Source organism: Eublepharis macularius, chromosome 1, assembly GCF_028583425.1.
Source record: "Eublepharis macularius isolate TG4126 chromosome 1, MPM_Emac_v1.0, whole genome shotgun sequence".
Lineage (NCBI taxonomy): Eukaryota > Metazoa > Chordata > Lepidosauria > Squamata > Eublepharidae > Eublepharis > Eublepharis macularius.
Genome location: NC_072790.1, coordinates 225,137,152 through 225,158,574, shown reverse-complemented (window position 1 = coordinate 225,158,574; position 21,423 = coordinate 225,137,152). Strand labels below are relative to the sequence as shown.

Sequence of the window (21,423 nt, the reverse complement as noted above, 5' to 3'; positions counted from 1 at the left end):
CCCCATTCTGCCAAGAAGCTTGTTGGGTGACTTTGGGCCAGTTGCTCTCCCTCCATCTAACTTACCTCACAAGACTGCTGTGAGGGGAGAATGATGTACATCTCCCTGAGCTCCTTGGAGGAAGGAGAGAATAAAGAAATGCTTAATAAAAGCACTGAAACTGGTAATGCCTGTCCATTGATTGAGAGCAGAACAAGGCCCATTATCTGAGGAAGGGGCAGGCAATTATTGAGATGAACCAATGTGGCACCCTGGAGAAATAAAGTGCCAGGGAGGATGGGAGACCCTCATATCTCCAGCAGATAGATGATTTCACAACCTAGGGGGAAAACACTGAACCCCTCTGATGCCGAAGCAGCTGTCAATTGTCTGGTGACTTCTGGCAGACCCATGCAGTCAGAACCCAGATTGGCTAAGACCTTGCTACACACATTGGGGGGGTGGGGGGGGGGTTGAAATGGTGCTGCTCGTTCTTTGCCTGTGTGTGTGACCATAGGAGACCACATCCAGGAGATGACATCTTCATCCTCCTCCTCCTCCTCCTCCTCCTCACACATACACCCATCTGCTTACTCTAAGTGGCATGGAGAGCAGATGCAAGATTTCTAAGTCAGGTTAGACATCTTTCTGTATTTCATTTTCTTTGTTAGTATCCACACTATTTATTTCTGTAGTCTGTCTCCTCTCTAGACTCATGTTAGTAGAATAAAGTTTTTATTTGTTTAAGGAATAAGCAACTGCCTTGACTACTACCTGCATGCCTTGCTGTAGTTAATGTTAGCGAAACAGCCCGGTTTGATGCTCCTCCTGGCATCAAACATGAGGGGGGCGCAAAGAGTAGGAGGTGGTACCAGCTACCAAAATGAAGGGCCCCCAAACTCTTGAAGAAGAGGGCTGAGGAGCAGTGAGAAATCCCTGTTAGGAAGAATGGATTTCTCTCTCAACCAAAAAGACCTCACTTAGCTTCTGAGCAGGGCTGGGCCTCGCTCGCTTGCATGAGGCATGATTGCCTGAGCTGAGAGTGAGGGCGGACTGGCAAATTCTGGGGGTGGAAGTGTTTCAATGCCTCCCAAGTTCCATCTCCCCCAAATGCCAATCTCTGCTATGTCTGAAGATCTGAAATAAATCCAAATATTGACAGAAGTCACCTCCCCTGCCCCAAACTAGCATGGATGAAAGTTCATAGCAGGAAGCTCCACCCACTCATCACCTACCCCCACTGCAGGGTTGAGGATGAAGGCCTTGTGGGATTCCTGCAGCTTCTCCATCCGTTCAGCCACCTGCCGAAAGGTGGAGTGAAAATCTTCAATCTTCTCATTCCTGTGGGGAGGTGTGAGGTGTGAAGGGCTGAGAGACAGGAGGAGACAAAGCCCCTTTGCCCCAGATCCTTTCCTAATGCTCCACTGAGGCCCTGATTTGACTAGGCCACAATCTGACATGCTTTCAAGGGGGCCCTCCTCCCACTGCAACCACACACCTCAGCCGTATAAGAAACTGTTAATTTCTTTGAAAGAATTGGTGTGGTGTCGTGGTTAGCATGTGAGAGCCAGATATGGGAGACCCAGATTTAAATCCCCTACTCTGCTTATGAAACTCACTGGGTGCTTATGAAACTCACTTGGGCCAGTAACAGTCTCTCAGCCCAACCTACCTCACTAGGTTGTTGTGAGAATAAAATGGAAAAGAGGGAAACAACGTAAACCACTTTGGGTCCCCGTTAGAGAGAAAGGCAGGGTATAAATGAAGTAAATATTTGAATATGACACTTCATGTGAATAAGCTGGTTTGAAGAGCGCATTAAAATTTCCTCAGACTTTTTCAAACTGACCGAAAGGAGGGCATTTGTCTAGACCCCCCATGCCCTTTGGGCCTGGTGGACAGGGAAGCTTTTGAGTGAACCAGGCAGCTTGATGCCTAAGCCATCGTCCATGGTAAACTCTTTTTTGTCTCCTTACCTGGCCATTGTGACTGGGTTGAATCCCACCAGTACTGGAACAAAGGTGTTCAGGTTGTTCATGCAGAAGTCCAGCTGCCCAGCCACATAGGAGGCCTGTCATAAGCCAAGCCAAGCCTGGTTGCAAACAGATGCTGACCAGGCTCAGATTCAATGTCATGATGGCTTTAGAGCTACACCCTTAGACCACCCCCCTCCATAATACTTAATTCAGGATTATGCCACCATCCCCTTGTCTATATGTCCTTTTATAAACTTGGATTTCCAATATGGGAAACTGGCCCATGTTTTGTAAGACCGCAGTTGGCTGGCATAGTCATGCAAGAGGATTATGCTGTAGCCAATTTATTTGAAGGGAGACTTCCCTCCCTTCAAATGCCCACGGTCCCTTTTTAAGTCACCAAAGGGACTCAATCTCTTTCAAGGAAAGGCAGCCCTGGCTGTGCTGGCAAGGAGTTGGGGGCAAGGCATGAGAAATGGGAGCCACCAGGAAAATGAGAAGGAGCTGAGTCCAAGCAAGGTTCGCAATGCGAGGGTGAGGGGGAAGCTGGGTTCCTTGGCTCTGGCATCCCCTTCCTCTGCCACATCATTTCACAAAGGGACCTGGGCACATCTGTCTTCATGCTTCCCACTCCTTCCCACTCATCTTGCCCTAATGAGGAGCCTTGAACAGTGCTTCCTTCCCCCAAACCCTGAGTGAGCTACTCACAGATAAGCCACATGAGATCCCGAAGAAAATGACCTTCTTCTTCCCTTCACAGACCTGAAAGAGAAAAGGGAGGGGGTGTCTGCTGTGCTGTCCCTCTTCACCTCTCCAGGAAGGGTTCGACCTCTCATTCCACAGACAGTTCATCTACCATCTTTGCTGTACAGTGTGGTGGGGGAGTGGCCATGCAACTACCTGCCACACACATCCCCACCATTGTGTTGTACACCTGATGGTATGGTGTGGTATGCAATTTTACACATGACTGCTGTGAATCCCTAGCCCAAGGATCAGGTGTGTATGTTGCTCTATTACTGTTTGCAACTTTTGTGCATGGCAACTTTGGCCCAAGTACTTTTGACTTTCTGAAAATAACCCTTTGCTTTTGGGGCTGTTGGGAGCTCTGTGGCTTCATGATATGGAACTGATCTGCACTGCATGGGAAGGCCTGCAGATAGTTCTAGGGTTACCCTAGGTGTTCTCGTGGTCAGAATCTGCACTTCAAGCAAGCTTGTCTGTATGCTACTTCTATCTAGGGCTTTTTTTCTGGGAAAAGAGGTGGTGGAACGCAGTGGGTAGCCCTCAGAGAAAATGGTCACATGGCTGGTGGCCCCGCCCCCTGATCTCCAGACGTAGGGGAGTTGAGATTGCCCTCCACGCCGCTCAGCGGTGCAGAGGGCAATCTAAACTCCCCTCTGTCTGGAGATCAGGGGGCGGGGCCACCAGCCATGTGACCATTTTCAAGAGGTTCTGGAACTCCGTTCCCCCACATTCCCCCTGAAAAAAAGCCCTGCTTCTATCAGCAGAAGGACTACCAGGATCTAGATGCTGGTAGACCACTCCCTGCCATCCCAATAGCCTCACCTTGTTCAGATCCTCTATGCCAAGGAGTGCACTGTCCTCTGGCCCTTCATGCGATGCTACAAGAGACCTGTGAGGAAAAGGTTACCGTGAAGGCCTTTACCATTCCTCAGACACTGAATTCCACAGCCAAGCACCCCAGCCAATCCCATCACACACAAAATGGAATATCTTCTTCATCTGGCAGGGCCAAACCCCCACGGGGATACCACCAATGCCACATATCAGATTAGCAAGCCCCAAGCCCCAAAAGAGCCATTTTTCTTAGTCCATGTTGTGATATGCCCTCACCTGTCTCCACCAGCAATGATGTATGTGTATTGTGGCTGCTGCCCCAGGCCCTTCACAAGCTTATTAAAGGACACCTGGGAGAGACACAGAGACAGAGAACAGATAGACAACGAGAGAACTGTACTACCCACATGCTCCCCTCACAATTAAGAGAGACAGGAGGCTACAAGTCAAAAGGTCTTCATGGACCAGGTAAGCCTTACTATTTCCTGGCAGCTCCCTAGCAGCCAGGAGCAGCTGTACATTCATCACACCTTTCAATAACTTATGTATTTAAATATTTATACCATGCCTTTCTTTTGTGGCTCAAGGTGGCTTATGAATCCAAATTTAAAACCTACAATATCAAAGCCCCTTTCCCAGTACATTTTTCATGTGAAGACACTAAACCCCTGGGACTACCAGTGGCTAACCTTTCACCAAAGCAAAGGTAACTCAGACAGCCAGGGTGGAGTAGGGGTCAGAATGTTGGGCCAGAATAGGGAAGACCTGGGTTCAGGTCCTTACGCTGCTTCAGAGCTTACTTTGATAATTTAGGCCAGTCACTTTCTCTAATCCTGACCTATCTTGTAGCATTATTGTGAAGAATGGAGGAGGGGAGAATGATGTAAGCCTCCTCCTCTTGGAGGAAGGGCTCAGTAACAATTGATTTTATAAATAAATGCTACAACTGCACCAATAATAGTTGATCCTGATGGGGGTCTTGAAGGGTTTCATTTATGGAGGGGATATCATCTATATGAATTTGATAAACAACAGCTCATAGGAACATGAAATAAAGAAATCAAAAGATATGTTGGTCTGTAGATTTGCAGATAAAACAGTTATTAGCCCCGTTTGAAGAAATTGTATCTGATGAGAGAAAGCATTAAAATACTTTTAAAAGTTTGGTAAAATATCATTGTGAAAGGGAATGAGTACAAACTGTTAACACGGGACAAGTCTTAGGGCAAACTATAAATTTTGAAATCTGGGAAAACATCTGTCAGTTTCTGTATTAAGTTCTTGCTTTAAAGGAGAATTGCTACAGGGCTATGACTGTATTGTATATTGTGCAAAAAAGACTGCATAATATCCAAGGTAAATTAGAAATAGTGAATTAGGATTTTTTTTTTCATCTATGGCTGTTCTGTTTACAACCAAAAGTTAAAATATATAAAGAAAATTGAAAGAATTCCTTGGTTAGGAAATATCTCCATCTTTTAGTATCCTTGTTCATTTATACTATAGAAAGATTTTTTTCACACCAAGCCCTGGAAGGGATTGAGGTATGGGAGAGTAAGGTGTAGGTATAGACATGTATGGCCAAGTTCATTCACTGAGTAAGGACAAAGGAATGAGGGCAAAAATATAACCAATGAGATCTGCAGCAATGGTGACCCCCAGTGATATTTCAACTGCATAAGCTTCCAATTTGTTTACAGGCTCAGTTCCAGATGCTAGTTTCAGTCCTCAAAGCCCTAAATTGCTTGACTCCAGAGATTCCAAAGGACCACCTCCAACTGTATTAACTGGGCTGAATGGTGAAGTCCAGCTTTCTGCAGGAACTGCTCTCGTTGTTTAGCCAGGATGTAAGCTTTCTCAGCTACGAACCCCACCGTTGTGAAATCCCTAGGAGTTGAGATCTGGCACTGGCATTTTGGGGATATGGTGAAGAATTTCTTATTCCAGAAGCAGGGCTAGGTGGTTGCCTAGGGAGTTATAACTGGAAGGGAGTGGACAAAAGAGTTAGAGGACCTCAGGAAGTCCCAGGTGTCCACAGTGCAGGGCAGAATCAGCGTTCCTCCTTTGCATGTCTACCATGCCTACTCAGAAGTAAGTCTCATTATGGTCAATGGGATTTACTCCCAAGTAAGCATGCTCAGCCTTTGGAATGAGCTGGTTGATATTTCATTATTTTTATGTGTGTATGTATGCTGGGGAGGGGGTGACCTGGATGGCCCAGGCTAGCCTGTTCTTGTGAGATCTTGGAAGCTAAGCAGGATCAGCTCTCGTTAGTACGTGGATGGGTGACCACTAAGATCATTATGTAAAGGTAGGCAATGGCAAACCACCTCTGTTAGTCCCTGCCTTGAAAAGCCAGGAGGGGTCACCATACGTTGGCTGTGACAACACTTTACACACATGTTAGGGGGCACTAAAGTCATAGTTCACCTTGGATACAAAACCCTAGAACCAGCCCAGTCCAGAAGACCTTTGAATAGGATTCAGTGAATGAGCTGGTGCTTGGCAATTCCCTTGAGTCTTGTTACTGATCCATTTGATGGTTTTATAGAATTACAGAAAAGAGTCTAGTACAGTAACCAACTTTACTGTAGCATAAGCTATCGAGAATCACAGTTCTCTTCGTCAGATGCACTCCTCTGGATCTATGACCATAGAATTATAGCGCATTGTTGCTTTTTAAAAAAACCTGTGGTTTGTGACATTTTAAATTCTGAGTTGAAAGCTGGCTTGAAGATCCATGAAGGAGGAAAATACACTATAAAAGTGAAATATAAAGAAATAAAATATTCGGCATGTATTCAATTTGCTGTAATATATTACATTATATCTTCGCGTTTTGAATCTGTATAATCCAGAGGTCACCAACCTTTTCCTTAATGAGAGCTGCTTCTGAGAAATGAAAAATATCCTGAGCTACTAAAACACACATATATTTTAAATTCTCTATTAATATATGGAATTGGTTCTCATTGTCTTTTCCAGAGCCTTCTAGAGACTGCACAAGCTAATCTTCAGCAGCTAGTGAGCTAGTGGTAGCGCCCAATCTACCCTGGAGAGCCCTAGTATAATCTATTTTAAGGGCAGTTTAGAAAAGTATTGTTACCCAGAGGCACGGGAGGAGAGGAGGAGGGTGGAGACAGGGAACTTACAGCCATAAGGAAGGCAAGTCGGCCAGATGCCCCACCACCACTCAACACAATGAGGGTGTTGTCTGGTTCCTGGGGAAGGAAGAGGAGAAAAGGTGAATGAGGGTCAGGCTCCCTCCCTGGCCCAACCTGACACCTGACTCCTCCACAGACTCTGCACACACTTGGGCAAAAGTGAAGTGGGCTCTCCACTCCCTCACCCATCTCTGCTTCTACTGGGCTTGTTGGAAAGAAACTTCAGCCTTTCCTCCCTTCCTCAAATGATTCCTGTATAGTGGCTTCCAAAATACATGCATAGTCACACACGCACATTGGTGAAGGAACGGGAACACGAGAGCATCACCTCATTTGAGTTTTAAGTGTCCTGCTGCATGAACATGAGATGTAAGCGATGTACCAGTGCAGTGCAGTGGTTGGATGAGGATATGGGAGATACAGGTTGAAACCTCCACTCTGCCACAGAAAGTTGCTGGGTGACCTTTGGTGAGTCATTTGGTTCTCAGTTTAACCTACCTCAGAGTTGTCATAAGGGTAAAATGGAGGAGCACAAGATAATACAAATGTGCTGAGCTCATTGGAACAAGGGTGGAATAACTATGTACAAAATGAATAAACGAATTCATTCTTATCTCCACTGAGTAACCACAGCCAACCTTTACAGATTTAGGATTAGGAATTTCCATGAAGACTCCCCGTGCCTATGTCTATAGGAAAGAACAAGTATCTAGTTCCTGGGACAATTTTATCAACCCCTTCCCCAGTCAGGCAGCCTTGCCACATTTTAATCAGTCCATTTTTGCTTTCCACGTTGGATTTTGTATAAGGTAACTGAACTCATACACAGAATCCAAAGCGAACTACAAGAATGAAGTGAGGACTGATTAGAATGTGGCAAAGGTGTCTGACTGGGCAGCCTGATTGAGCACATAAACAAGAAATGAAACCTTTAACCATTGTAATCCTGGGTATGAGTGAATGAAAGTGAACTGGATTAGGACATTTTCAGTCAGAGAATTACAAAGTGTTTTACTCAGGAAATGTCAAATTCAGAAGAAATGGTGTTGCTCTAATAGTGAGATAAAATCATCATAATGCAAAGTCTGACCAAATAATATCAATCATGTTTCTTGGAAAGCCTATCAACTATCATTCAAGTTTATGCCCAATCTACAGATGCTGAAGGAAGAAGTTGAAAGCTTTTATGCAGAAATTGATCATACATCTAAACAAAATATGCCAATAATCAGAGGTGACCAGAACAAAAAAGTAGGAAACAAAACAGAATAAAATATTATCAGAAAATTTGAACTAGGATTATGAAATGAAATGTCTCACAATTTGTTCACTGCAAACAAATACTTTGGGCAACCAGATGATTGTATACATGGATGTCACTGGATGGCCAATACAAAAATCAAATAGATTACATAATCGAAAGCAGAAGGTGCAGAATCTCTAATCTCCCTGCTAAAACCAGGAGTTGATTGTGGTATAGACCACCAATTATTAATATCAAAAATTAGAATAAAGCTGAAGAGAAATAATAAAAGAATCATAGTTCTAAAATATAATCTAAATACTATTCCAGAAGAATTTAAAGACCATGTAAAGAACAGAATTCTAGACACTCGCATGACCTCGTGTAATTCGTCTCATCTAGTTTGGCTATAAGTTCAATTGATCATGAACCAGAAGAACTGTGGGCTGAAACCAGAGGTATTATCAAGAAAGAATGTGCAAAGCCTATTTCTGTAGCCAAAAGAAAGGAGAAGCCCAGATGGATGACTGATGAGAAGCAAAAGTAAAAAGTGAGAGAAATAGATTCCAAATTCTAAATGCAGATTTCAGTGACTTGCACACAGCGACTAAGGGATTACAATAACTAGTCCAAAGAAATAGACGAGAACAACAAAGGAAGAATAAGAGCTCTGTTCCACAAGATCCTGGAAATCAAAGGAAAATTCAAACCATAGGTAGGAATGAGAGATCAGTTTGGAAATACATCTAATGAGGACAAAATAAAGATGGAAACAGTATACTGAAGAACTATACTGAATAGATTAAAGGATGATAGACACCTTCATAGAAGCATCTTTTGATGAAGAACCTGCAATTTTAGAAAGTAAAATGAAAGCTGCAATTAAAGCAATTGGGAGAAACAAATCACTTGGAGTAGATGGGGTATCAATAGAGCTATTTCAAGCTACAGAAGAGTCCATCAAAACCTTAACAAGAATATACCAACAAATATGGAAAAGAAAACAATGGCTCGCAGGCTGGAAATGTTAAATCTGCACTGCACTTCTGAAAAAAAAGAGATGCCAAAGATTTCCACAACTATTGGACTATTAACTATTAATTAATTAATTTGTTCAAAGTTTTACAGCAAAGACTCTCATCATGCCAGATGTTCAAGCTGGATGCAGAAAAGGAAATGACATTAGAGATCATATTGCAAAATTATGATAGTAAATAGAGCACATCAGATAATTTAAGAAGAAAATTAGCTTGTGTTTTATAGATTACAGCAAAGCTTTTAACTTGTGGATCATAGAAAGCTTTGTACAGTGTTAAAAGAAATGGGTGTGCCACAATGCTCAACCTGTACTCTGGATGAGAAGCTACTGTTAGGAAAGAATAAGGAAAATAGAATGATTTCCAATTGGCGAAGGTGTCAAAACAACGATGTATTTTGTCTCCCTGTCTGTTCATTCTATATGCAGAGCATATCATAAGGAAGGTTGGATTAGATTTAGAAAAAGGTGGAGTGAAAATTGGTGGAAGGAACATTAACAATTTGAGATATGCAGATGACTCCATGTTACTGGCAGAAAATAGTAAAAACTCAAAATGACTACTGATGAAAGTTAAAGTGCCAAAGCATTACAACTGAACACCAAGAAGACAAAAATAAGGCATACTGTGGGATTACACAATTTTAAGGTTGACAATGACGAAAATGAAATAGTTATTTCTATTCCTTGGCTCAATCATCAACCAAAAGGGGGATCAGAACCAAGAAACTGGAAGGAGACTGAGACTTGGAAGAGCAGCCATGAAGGAACTAGAAAAGATCCTTATGGATAAGGAAGTGTTGCTGGGGACCAAAATCAAGATAATTCATGCTGTTGTACTGGCATTGCTATGTATGGATGTGAAAGCTGCACGATAAAGAAAGATGACAGAAAGAAATTTTTTTCATTTGAAATATAGTTTTGGGGGGAGAGTTTTAGAGATACCGTGGAAAGCCAGAAAGATACAAATAAGTGGGTTCTAGATCAAATCAAACCTGAATGCTCTCTAGAAGCTAAAATGGTGAAACTGAGGCTATTGTACTTTGGCTACATCATGGGAAGACAAGACTCACTGGAGAAGACAATAATGCTAGGAAAAGTTGAAAAAAGGAAAACTTGACATGAGATGAATTGGCTTAATAAAGGGAAGCCACAGTCTACAGTTTGCAAGACCTGAACAAGGCTGTCAATGATAGGACATTCTGGAGGTCATTAATTCACATGGTTGCCAAAGTGGGCAGTGACTTGAGCACACATCACGCACACACTACTCAGCTTATCTACCTGATAACTGTAGAAACCCCCCCCCCCAGTGTCACCAACTTTATTATAAAATCTGTCCATTTGTGCGTAGGGTTGTCAGCACTTGGAAGGCATAAATCTGAAAGGGGGGGTCTATCCCAAATACCCACCAGGCATATGCTGAAGGGTTTTGGGGGGAGGGGGAGTATTATGACTAAGCCAAGAGGCAAAGAATAAGGTAGTACTACGGGAGATGAAAGCTTTGTAAATTCCCGCTTGGTTCCCTCACGATCAGGACAACTGAGTCTGTGGCCGTTTCCAGATGGCTTACCTGCCTCCGGATGGCTTACTTGCCTCCGGTAAGCCATCTGGAAATGGCCTGTGTGAGATTGGATGGAATTCTCCAAGCTCAGTCATCCAAGTCATTCCAATCATGAGAGAAATAAGAAATAAATGAAGACTTCCATTATAAGGTGGTAAAATCCCATCCAGCAATCAGTGAAAGGGTGGGAATCTGGCTGTACAAACAGAAGATTGGCCAGTTGGCAGTGGGTCAGTCTGTGAGGAGCCCAGGTTTTGTGGACAGTTTTGCCTTCAGACCATTGTCTGCAGAACTGAATGGTTTCCCTACGCAAGGATAAAGTAGGTAATTTCCCCTGGTTTCAAAATTAAGAACCAGACTGCACTCACTGGTCTTTGGGTTCAACAACCTTGGCAGGGAAAAGGACAGCACTCAAATATAGCGGCCTCAAGAATTTTGCAGGCCTACCCCAACCCACACACAACATGTTCATAGCACCGTGTACATCCACCTACCATACCTTCAGCACCTCTTGTACCTTCCCAATGATGTCTATCATGGTCTTCAGCACCGAGTCACTGTACAGCCTCTGAGGGAGACAAAATAGGGGGCTGAACACCTTATTGCTCAACTTTGAGGCGCGCACTCTGATTCCAGACCCAGGCCATCGTGGGATAATAAAGCACATCACCATGGCTGGGGCACCAGCATTGCCAACTCTGGGTTGGGAAATTCCTGAGATTTTTGAATGGAGCCTGGGGAGGCTGAGGTTTGGGGAAGGGAGTAACCTCCAAAGCTGCCATTTTCTCCAGAGAAACTGGTCTCTATAGTCTGGAGATGAACTGTAATTCCAGGAGATCTCCAAGCCCCGCCTGGAGGTTGGCTACCCTAGGGGCACAGATACCCCAATGCAGCCTATGTGCCCTAAGGAGTTCAGACGGGTCTCTGATTGGTTCTGGACAGGCACAGGATTGTGGGTACAGGATGAAACCTTGCAAGAGAAGAGCCCACACAATAGGGTTTCCAACTAGGTTACCAACCTTCTGGTGGGGCCTGGAGATCTGCAATTAAAAATACTATTTAGACTAGAGAGATCAGTTCCCCTGGAAAAAATAGCCACTTTGGAGGGGGGACTCTATAGCATTTAACTATGCTGGGATGCCTTCCTCCCCAAACCCTTCTGTCCTCAGGCTCCCCACCCAAATCTCCAGGAATTTCTCAACCCGGATTGGACAACCCTGCTTCCACACACAAACACACAACATAGAGGTAGCTTCTTTACCAAACCCACAACACTGTTCAACTTGGGGTGCAAAATGGAGGTGTGCTACATCGTGGAACTAATCCATAGTGGGTCCTGAGCAGGGGGTCGATGGATAGTTGCATCCACTCTGCCAGGTACCACTCTGATGAACAGGTGCCTCTGCTCACAGGATCCCAAGAAAAGACATCTTAAACTGGCAATGGGTAAAATCCTGATCACCCTCCGGCATGGTGTGCTTGGGAGAGGGAGTCACCTTATAGTTGACCAAACCCTCGTCCTCTTCCTGGAAGATCTCAGCATCACAGTCCTTAAGGAGTTGAACAATCTGTGCTGGGTCAGCTTTGTCCAGCTCTCGGGTGATAGGGTTTGACTTTTCCGTGATGGGCAGGGCTGCCTCGTACCCTGCCAACTAAAAGGAAAAAAGCATTAAAGTCACTGGGGATGGGGGTTGAAGATCAGGGCCTGAGGAAAGCTCTGGGCAGTGGGGCAATGAACCAGTGGAGCTGCTGCAGAAAGGACATTCACAGCTTTGAATAACTCAAAAAAAATCACAATCACAGCCCAGTGCTAACCAATGCTTGAAATGGCAGCCCCTGAACTGTTTGTTTACAGCACTTTGCACAGGGTGCAACAATCTATTCTCCAGCACCAATGCAGAGACCCACATAACTTGGCGTGTGTGTGATGGATGAAGTAGAGTTGAGTGAAAGCACCGGATAGAATTCAGTCCAGGCTGGATCTAGTCACTGAAGGAGTTCAATCCATATGTGTGGTGTGTGTCCCTCTGAGTAAGAGGCAGGTGGAATCAGCTCCCTGAGCCGAGACGGCAATGAAAGCATGTGCGACATTAGACTAGGATCTGCCATGATACTTGCTTTGAACAAGTGACTTTGGCCAAGTCACTCTATCTCAGCCAAAACTACCTCACAGGGTTGTTGAGTAGATACAGTGAGGCATGGAGAGCCAATATATTGCTCTGAGCTCCTTGGCAGAAGGGTGAAGTGAAAATGCACTGGACGGGGTGTGTGAGCCATCTAATTCAAACAGAAGTGGTCACTTAGATGAGTGGTTATCACTGTCATTAACTACTAAAAAAAGGGTTACATAATGGGATTTGGATTCCTGTCACATAAGAACACATATCTCTGCATTTTTCTACACTAACAATAAATGAAATAAAATACAAAACCAATGATAGGGCAGGGGGAAACCGCCTTAAAAATAACTCTTGAAAGCAAGTCTATCAAAAAAAAGTCCTATGCAGCACTTAAACTAGTTAAGTTCTGACCTTTGCAACCCACACCCAGCAAAAGCCAGATCTGAAGTGCACAAGAAGGATTTGCTCGTGTTGCTGTTAGCCAGGAGGAAGAAAGGATCCTCAGATAATCTTGAAACACTAGCGGGGGTCCTACACAAAGTGGTGCTTTCTTAGGACGTTATAGGGATTTAATGATTGATCTCAGTCGCTTGAATTGAGTTCAGAAACTACCTGGCCGCTAATGAAACTACCTCTGGGCCAAACTACTTTCTGTATTTTTCCCGGGTCATCCCCAAGCCTCTGCTATCAGACATGTATTGCGAGTTCTGTGCGGGGAACTTAATCTGTGGCACAGATGGGTCTGATTCAGATCAGGGCCACACTATTTTATTGATCTGAAATGTATTCTAATGGGGCCCCATGTCTCCACAAGAACAAATAGCACACCAGGGTCATTTCTCTTTTTTAAAAAAATGGCACTGCATGTAACGGGCCTACCTTACAAGATCATTGTAGTAAAGGAAGTGATGTAAGAAGACACTTTGAACAGTGAATGATAAAGCTAAATTGATAATTATGACATTACCATGGTGTGTGTGCCCTGACCTAGATAGCCCAAGCAAACCTGATCTTGGCAGATCTCAAAAGCTAAGCAGGGTCACCTTTGGTTAGTAATTGGATGGGAGACCTCCAATGAAGACCAGGGTTGCAGAAGAAGGCAATGGCAAACCTCTGTTAGTCTCTTGCCTTGATACCCCCACTAGGAGTGGCTATAAGTCAGCCATGACTTGATAGCACTTTCCGGTATGTGTGTGGGAGTGATATGTGTTCTCCGTTTTCCTTTGTTTACCATCCCATGAGAGGTATCCACCTTGTCAAAAATTTTGCACCATTGAGTTGTTCCAATAGAAGAATAGCGTAACCCTGCTATTATACCAAAACGGCAGTTATCAAACTTTTTTGCTTGAACTCTACTGTCCTCTTGCCTCTGCCCAATAAATGGGATGCCATAATTACAAGTACCAGTCAAATGGAATAAGGGATACGTAACAGGAGTTCTGGGAGTATTTCAGGACCCAAAGGGATGTTCGTAATTCAGGCCTATCCACACCCAAGGCTGAAACAGGGACACCCCAGCATCCTCACCAAACCTCCGATTGCCAGGATTCCTTGTGGGAAGCCATGCCAGTTAATTATGAAAGTGGCAAAAGATAAATTGGGGCTTCCTGTGTACTCTGAGGACTCTCCTCAATTATATAGAAAAAGATGAATTTGTGCATGAACCCCAAGAAAAAGAAGAGCCCCCCCCCCAAAAAAAACAGTCTGATGGGGACTGAGCATGCAACAGGAGGCACAAACTGTTGAGAAATATTAAGCATCAATTAAAGGCAAAAGCAAACAGACGGACGTGAGGAAATGCTCGTGCTCACAAACTTGAATATTTACAACATCCTACCATGTATGCAAGGGATTTCCAAATCATTCACCCCGCCCCACGATTTCTCAAAGACTTTCAGGCTGTAGGTTTGTAGGTCAGTATTAAAGGAGAAGGAATCTGATTCCTTCCAGCAGGACCAGATGCCTAGCAATGGTGGTGGTGGGGTGGGGGGAGCTATCTAAAACAGTTCACTCCCAGTTTCAAAGAATGCTCATTTTTTGCCGGGTTAGCCCAGAGCTGCTGCGGAATCCTTGTTTTGGTAGTTCCTGCTATGGACACCTCAGGAAGCTACATGTTATGTTCATTGCTGCTGCAAATACAGAGGCCTGTGCATTGGTGATAGAGCTTCCACATGTCAGTTTGCTGCATACTTTGCTCTGTGTTTTTTTTTTTTTTTACTTTTCCTTTCCTCACATGCTCCATAAGGCTCCACATCAGCTCTTGGGGAGGAAGTAATCACTGCTGTCATGGTGTCTCACTGCCCCCCCTCATTTTGTTCTTTCTTCATGCATGCACTATAGCACCCTAATCTATTAGATAAGTGCCAATAGATCATTATAGTGCTATAACGCAACAGTAATTTCCAGTAAAAAAACCTGCATTGACACAGCAGGAGGAAATGTTTGGAGAATGGCACTGATGTGGCCAGAGTTTTTGCTCAGTATTTCTTCTAGAAGGCATGCTAACACACCTGGACAGTGTTCTTTCACACAGACTGGAGTAAAGCAGGTTTCAGAAAGAATATACATAATGACGACAGGGAAATCTTGGAAAGAGGACAATTATAGCCTGATGTTGTATGGATGCTCCCTCACAAAAGTGCTCATGTTTGGAAGCCAAAGTGGAGTAAAAACTCTACATGGAAGCACCTAGTTGTTGTTCTTGTTCTGTAGAACCAAACAGACTCTTATAATCCTGTGTGTAGTTATGCCCAAGCACGAATGGACCATTAATGTAAATGCTGCATATCCTCAAGTCACAATTTATTCAATTCATTCGTATTTTAGTTGTGTTTGATTTTTATACTGTCAATACAGCATAAAACAAAAATCACATGGCACCTTTAAAACTAACTAAATTTATTCCAGCATAAGCTTTTGTGAATTCAGCCTCATTTTTTCAGATACATAAAAAGAAATTAACAACCAGGAAGACATTCAAAGAGAAACCGACAGACAGACAGACAGACAGACAGACAGACAGACATTCCAAATAAAACATTTGCTTATGAGGTCCTGTTCTCATAATATAAAAGTGTGAAAGATAATACAGTACTCTGCATGCACAGGCACATAACTGCAAAAGGAGAACCACTCCAGATGAACTTCTAGACAATGGCTAGGCAGACAAATGCACATATGAAGTTGCCTTCTATTGAGTTGGGCCATTAACGAGTCCATCTACCAAAGAATTGTCTACTCTGAGTGGCAGCCACTCTCCGAGGTCTAGGGAAAGAGGAAGGTCATCCTTTGAATTGGATATGCCTGATGTTTCATTGGGGATCTTCTGTATGCAATGTATCTGCTCTGCTACTGAGTGAAGGCCACTCCTGCAGAATCCTTTCGACGGGTATGTGCAGCCAGACACAAACACCACCATCTTCAATACCCATACTTGGAAGGGCTATCAAAAGAACTCAAGGCTTGCTTCCAAGTATACATGCCCCTCCATTCATGACATATTTTCCCTCCAGGTCCTTTTGTGGAAAATGGCAATGATAGTATTCTTCTTTACTCTGAACCCCCTCCCATAGATAATCACAGGCTGGCAATGGATGGCTTCCATAGACAAGAGCCGTGTTGATAGAGTTCCCACTTCCCCCCATATCTCTCCCATCCTGTCATTTGTTGATATGGTCAACCAGTCAGTCTCAGACACACTGGCTTGTGGTTTCCATCAGCAGGCACGAGCCATTCCTACCTAAGCTTCTCCTTTTGTTCTTACCTCCCATTTGCCCGGGTCTGGTGTGTCAATAACATGAGAGTATTTCTTGGTGCCCCGCATACTAGTTCGTGGCCAAGTGCAGGCTCTGAAATCCGAGAGGCTGCCTTTGCCCTGGCCTTATCAGGTCTCTGCAGTAATGATTAATCCTGGCCAGTTAAATTTCAAGCTCCTCTATCTCTCTGCGCCCCACCAGTGGGCAGAAGTCCCTTACTTATCTTTGGAGAGGACCCAAACTCTGCCCTTACCAGATCCCAGAGGGCAGAGCTGGCTGCCTGCGTCATTCCTGGCTCTCCTAGAGGAAATGTGACACCCATGTCACAGCTGCGCAGCCGCACTCCACAACACAGCCATGTATAAGATCTATAAGCGAGAGACTGGAAAGGCTGTAAACTGAAAAAGAACAGCTCCCCATGCATTTATCCAGGTGTCTCTGGGCCCAGCAGGTGGCAACATGGTGACTTCCCTTTGAAATTCCCTCCAGATTCCCAGGATTCCAGATGCCGCAACTGAAGACCAAGGAAGTGAAAATCCAGGAAAAGATTGGCAAAGGGATCAGAATGCCATCAACTGGCACAATCTGACTTCGGGGATTGGAATTTATAGCTCTCTTGAATATGCAGCACCTTCCTGTTTCGTTAGCTGGCTTGGTTTATCTCAGTTGAGGGAGGTCAGGGAGACATGCCTCACAGGACTCCTCTCATGAAGGCAGAGCTGGCCACCCCACATCTGCATGCATAGGAGCAGGGGCAAATGTGCTGCTCATACACAATCTACCCATTGGCACATGTCCTGGAGCCTGTGACGCGACGCAAAACAAGTTTGTTTGCACCAGGTCAGGGTCAAAGGCTCACATGATCGCTGCATGCTCCCTCACCTTCTAGCTGATGCCAGAGTCAAGGACAGTGTATGGCTGTGCCTCAAATAGCAGCAGGGCTGACCTGGAAGAGAGTTTGTAGGGGAGGTGGGGTAGTGGGAGAGCATCTACCTTACATGCGGAAGGTTCCAGGTTCAATCCCTGGCAACTCCAGTTAAAAGGATGGGAAAGGCTTCTGCCTGAGACCCTGGAAAGCCGCAGCCACGTCAAGTAGACATGGTTGGCTAATATAGTGACTGACTCAGTATAAAGCAGCTTCATGTGTTCATATGTCATAATCATCCTTACTGCACAGGCAGCTCCCTGTGGGAGTGAGGGAGAACATGGTTTAGATCCCATGGAAAATTTCTATGGATGGAAGGAAGGTGATTTTTTTAAAGTTCCTCTTCCTTCTGCAAACCTATGATACATCCGATGCTGTTTGGGGATGGGTCTTCTTTCTCCCAGGAGCAGCATTTCAGGGGTTATTTTGGGCAGCAGCGGGAGGATGGAAGAAGGGCAAGTCATATTCCATAGATGGAAATCCTTTCTGTCTGTGAAAATCCTCCATGGCATCCAAGCCCATATAAGAAACCAATGCCCACACCTGTTCTGTGCTCATCTAATATGTGGTGGTCCATTCCAGGAGTAATCCTTGAGGATGCAGTATTTGGCTGTTATTCCCACATCAGGTACCCTTTTTAGAAGCTCTTGGGGACACCAATACCCCTGGCAACAAGGGGCAGCACAGTAATTCACCTAACAGGAATTATTTTGGACAAACAACAATAGTGTGCTTATATACAACCCTTCTGGACTGATTAGTGCTACACTTATAGTGGTAAACAGTGTTATTATTAACCACACAATACATCTGGGGATAAGCATCCCAGTCTCCTGGTGGGAGTGAAGGATCTTGCACTCCCAACCTCTGCCCCCCTTTGCCTCTTACCTGGTTGCAGGGGCAGGGCGGGGTGGGGGGGACAGAAGGTGCAGGGAATGAGCCTAGGAGCTCTGGAGCGCACTTCTGCATGCACCAGACCCTTCATTATCATGCCAGAATACAGGGACAAAAACTGTATTATCTGTAAGATCAGGAAATAGAATACGATACTTAAAGGTCTATAAAGAAAATAATGTTCATCGGGAATGTGGAGTGGTTAGAATGTCAGAATGGAGAGACTCAGGTTCTTGTTTTCACTCTGCCATGAAGTTTATTTCATTTATACCCCACTTTTCTCCCCAATGGGAACTCAAAATGGCTTACAATATTCTCCCCTTCTCTAGTCTATCCTCTCAACTACCATGTGAGTTAGGCTAGACTGTGTATGTGACTGGCCCTAGGTCACCCAGTGAGCTTCCATGGCAGAGTGGGGATTTGAACCTGGATCTTCCAGATTCTAGTCTGACACCCTAACTGTTACACTATGCTGACTCTCACTGAGCCAATCACTCTTACCTAGCCTACCTGAGAGGAATGTTGTTAGTAGGGGAGAATTTTGTATGCCACCCTAATCTTCTTGGAGGAGTACAGAATAAAAATGTGATAGATTCTTATATATTTAGGACACTAGACATGGTCTATATGCTTCTATAAGTCAAGACTGTAGAGGCCCACAATTCAAGAAAGTTATGGAAAATCTTATCAAGCAGCAAGCTTCCTAAAGCAGTAGATGTTCTTGTGGTCCCCGTGGCCACTCCTGAGACTTTTTTCATCAAAATCAGTATCAATAATGCTCAATGAGATGATGTATAGGTGGCATATATCGCCAGAAAAATTAGCTAAAATGTGTAAAGGTGTTTCAAATAAATGCTGGAAATGTGATCAACACAAAGGGACTTTTTATCATCTTTGGTGGACTTGTAATAAAACAAAAAAAATGGGGGCACAAATTCATATATTAATACGGAAAGACTTGAAGATGAATATACAATTTAAACCAGAAGCTTTCTTGTTGGGATTAATGGACAGTCAGAAAATAAACATGGTATCTTCTCTTTGTACATGACAATGGCAGCATATATGCTCAAAAGTGGAAGAGCTCAATATTGCCTTCAATAGAGGAGTGGACTGTGACGATGATAGAGTTGGCCAAGATGGCTAAACTTACGGCTTTGATTAGAGAGAAGACATTGTCCACATTTACAGCAAATTGGAAACCCCTTATTAACTTTGTGTGTGAAACTGAAAAAATAATTGTTGATTTGTGGCTTTCAACTATAAGAGGGAGGGGGGAAAGGGATTACGGAAATTGAAACGTTTATGCTGATAATAAGAGTACAAGTGTGAATTCTGTAACTATGCCAATATCTGTTATAGAAAAAATTGAAAGTGTTTCCTATATATATTTTCCTTTTTTTCTCTTTTGTATCTGTTTTGCGTTTCTTTTTTCTTTTCCTTCTTAATATGTATGTGTTTTATAAAGCCCTCATCCTTTATAAAAACGCCTTCGTAACCAGTTCTGCTTTACAAGGTTTTTGGAAAGCCAAAAGAGTGGGTGCCTTCCTGACCTGCTTAGGCAGGACAATCCTTAGGGTAGAGGCTACTACAGAGAACGAGTGTGTTGTTGATCTTGTCCATTTTCAGGGTGGCACCTGTAGAAGGCCCTGTTTACATGAATGAAGTTGTAGGGTCGGGGCATATGAGGGATTAAGGCCATAAAACACTTTGTATGTGATGGCCAGTACCTTGAACTGAACCCAGTAAGTAACAGGCAACCAATGGAGTGATTGCAGAATGGGTGTCATATGCACACCACCCACTTCCTGATATTAATCTGGTCACAGCATTCTGCGTTAACTGGGGTTTCCAAGTTGATTTCAAGGGGAGACCTATATAGAGCGTGTTACAATAGTCTAGACTTGACATTACTGTGGCATAGAGCCAGGTGGCCAGATCAGCAGAGACATGGTAAGGGACCATCTTCCAGGCTACACTAAGTTGAAAGAAAATGTTTTTGGCAGCTGCAGCTGCTTCTCCAGCTGTAAGGCATGGCCTTATATAACCCCTAAGCTCTTGTCAAGTCAGCAAAGCTCATCTGAACCCCATCAAAGGTTGGAAGCACGATGTCCATAGCCTCAGGCTTTCCAACCAGCATCCATCCTCCATCTTGTCAGGATTCAGTTTCAGTGTCTTCACTCTCAGCCATTTAACCACAGCAGCCAGGCAGTGGCTCAAGACCTCTACCGCATCACCAGGAGATTTGGATAGAGAGATACACAGCTGGGTGTTATCAGCATACTGATGGCATCCAATTCCAAAACTATGAATGATTTCTTCTAAGGGCTTTACATGGCGATTGAATAGCATAGGAGATAAGACTGCACCCTGTGGAACCCAGTAGGACTAATCCCATGCTAGTGACAACTGGTCTTCAGTGGCAAGCCTTCGAGACCAGTCCATACGGAACAATTTAAAACAATCCAAAGCACACACCCCACTTCCTGCTTCTACAGCAGTGGCTTCCTTCATTACACTAGTCCAGTTTCTGCAGAGATGATGTGACTGTTCAGGAAGAGGACATGGCTCAGTGGCAGACAGAGCATTGGCTCTGCACACAGACGGTCCCGGGTTCAACCCCCAGCATCTCCAGTTAGAAGAATCAGGTAAGCTGGCAATGTGAAAGATCCTCGCCTCAGAACTTGGAGAGCCACAGCCAGACAGAGTAGAGAATACTGACCTTGACAGACCAATGGTTTGACTAACAACAACAACAACTGTTCTTATATACCACTCTTCTGGACAGAGCAGTGAATGAAGTCGGTATTGCTATTATCCCCACAATACAGCTGGGAAACTGGGACTGAGAGGAGTGGTTTACCCAAGGCCACCTGCAAAGCTCATAGCAATAGAGGGAATCGAACTAACAGATGGGATGGAGGAGTTGACTTGCTGGTGAAGGAAGCTTGTTTGCACCTTTTAAAAAAGCCAAATTCCACAGCAGATAGGAGAGGTATATCTTTCAGGGGAGGGGATTCTGACATTGCAAGAAGGGGTGGCTTTGCTTGATTTCTGTGCTGTCTCTTAAGTGAGGGCCATTGCTCTAAACACATGCAAAATCATCTGTCCATCCATCCCCTGCCTTTCTCCCCAAAGAACGCCCAAAGCAGCTTATATTTTCCTCCTCCATTTTATCCTCACAAC

General features: G+C 44.2%; 1 protein-coding gene across 2 annotated transcripts in view; it reads right to left on the bottom strand.

The window, feature by feature from the left end:
* The window catches only part of GCKR (glucokinase regulator), a 29,027-nt gene extending 12,521 nt beyond the window's left edge, over nucleotides 1–16,506 (bottom strand). For both annotated transcript variants that reach the window (XM_054989476.1, XM_054989473.1), the window contains exons 1-9: nucleotides 16,427–16,506; nucleotides 12,040–12,195; nucleotides 11,043–11,111; nucleotides 6,689–6,757; nucleotides 3,813–3,886; nucleotides 3,525–3,591; nucleotides 2,664–2,717; nucleotides 1,956–2,050; nucleotides 1,215–1,320 (exon numbers count right to left, since the gene is read on the bottom strand). In XM_054989476.1, coding sequence (XP_054845451.1) covers nucleotides 1,215–1,320; nucleotides 1,956–2,050; nucleotides 2,664–2,717; nucleotides 3,525–3,591; nucleotides 3,813–3,886; nucleotides 6,689–6,757; nucleotides 11,043–11,111; nucleotides 12,040–12,195; nucleotides 16,427–16,486 — 750 coding nt within the window. In that variant the 5' untranslated portion in view covers nucleotides 16,487–16,506. The remainder of the gene's footprint in view (nucleotides 1–1,214; nucleotides 1,321–1,955; nucleotides 2,051–2,663; nucleotides 2,718–3,524; nucleotides 3,592–3,812; nucleotides 3,887–6,688; nucleotides 6,758–11,042; nucleotides 11,112–12,039; nucleotides 12,196–16,426) is intronic.
* Between the last annotated feature and the right edge of the window lie 4,917 nt (nucleotides 16,507–21,423).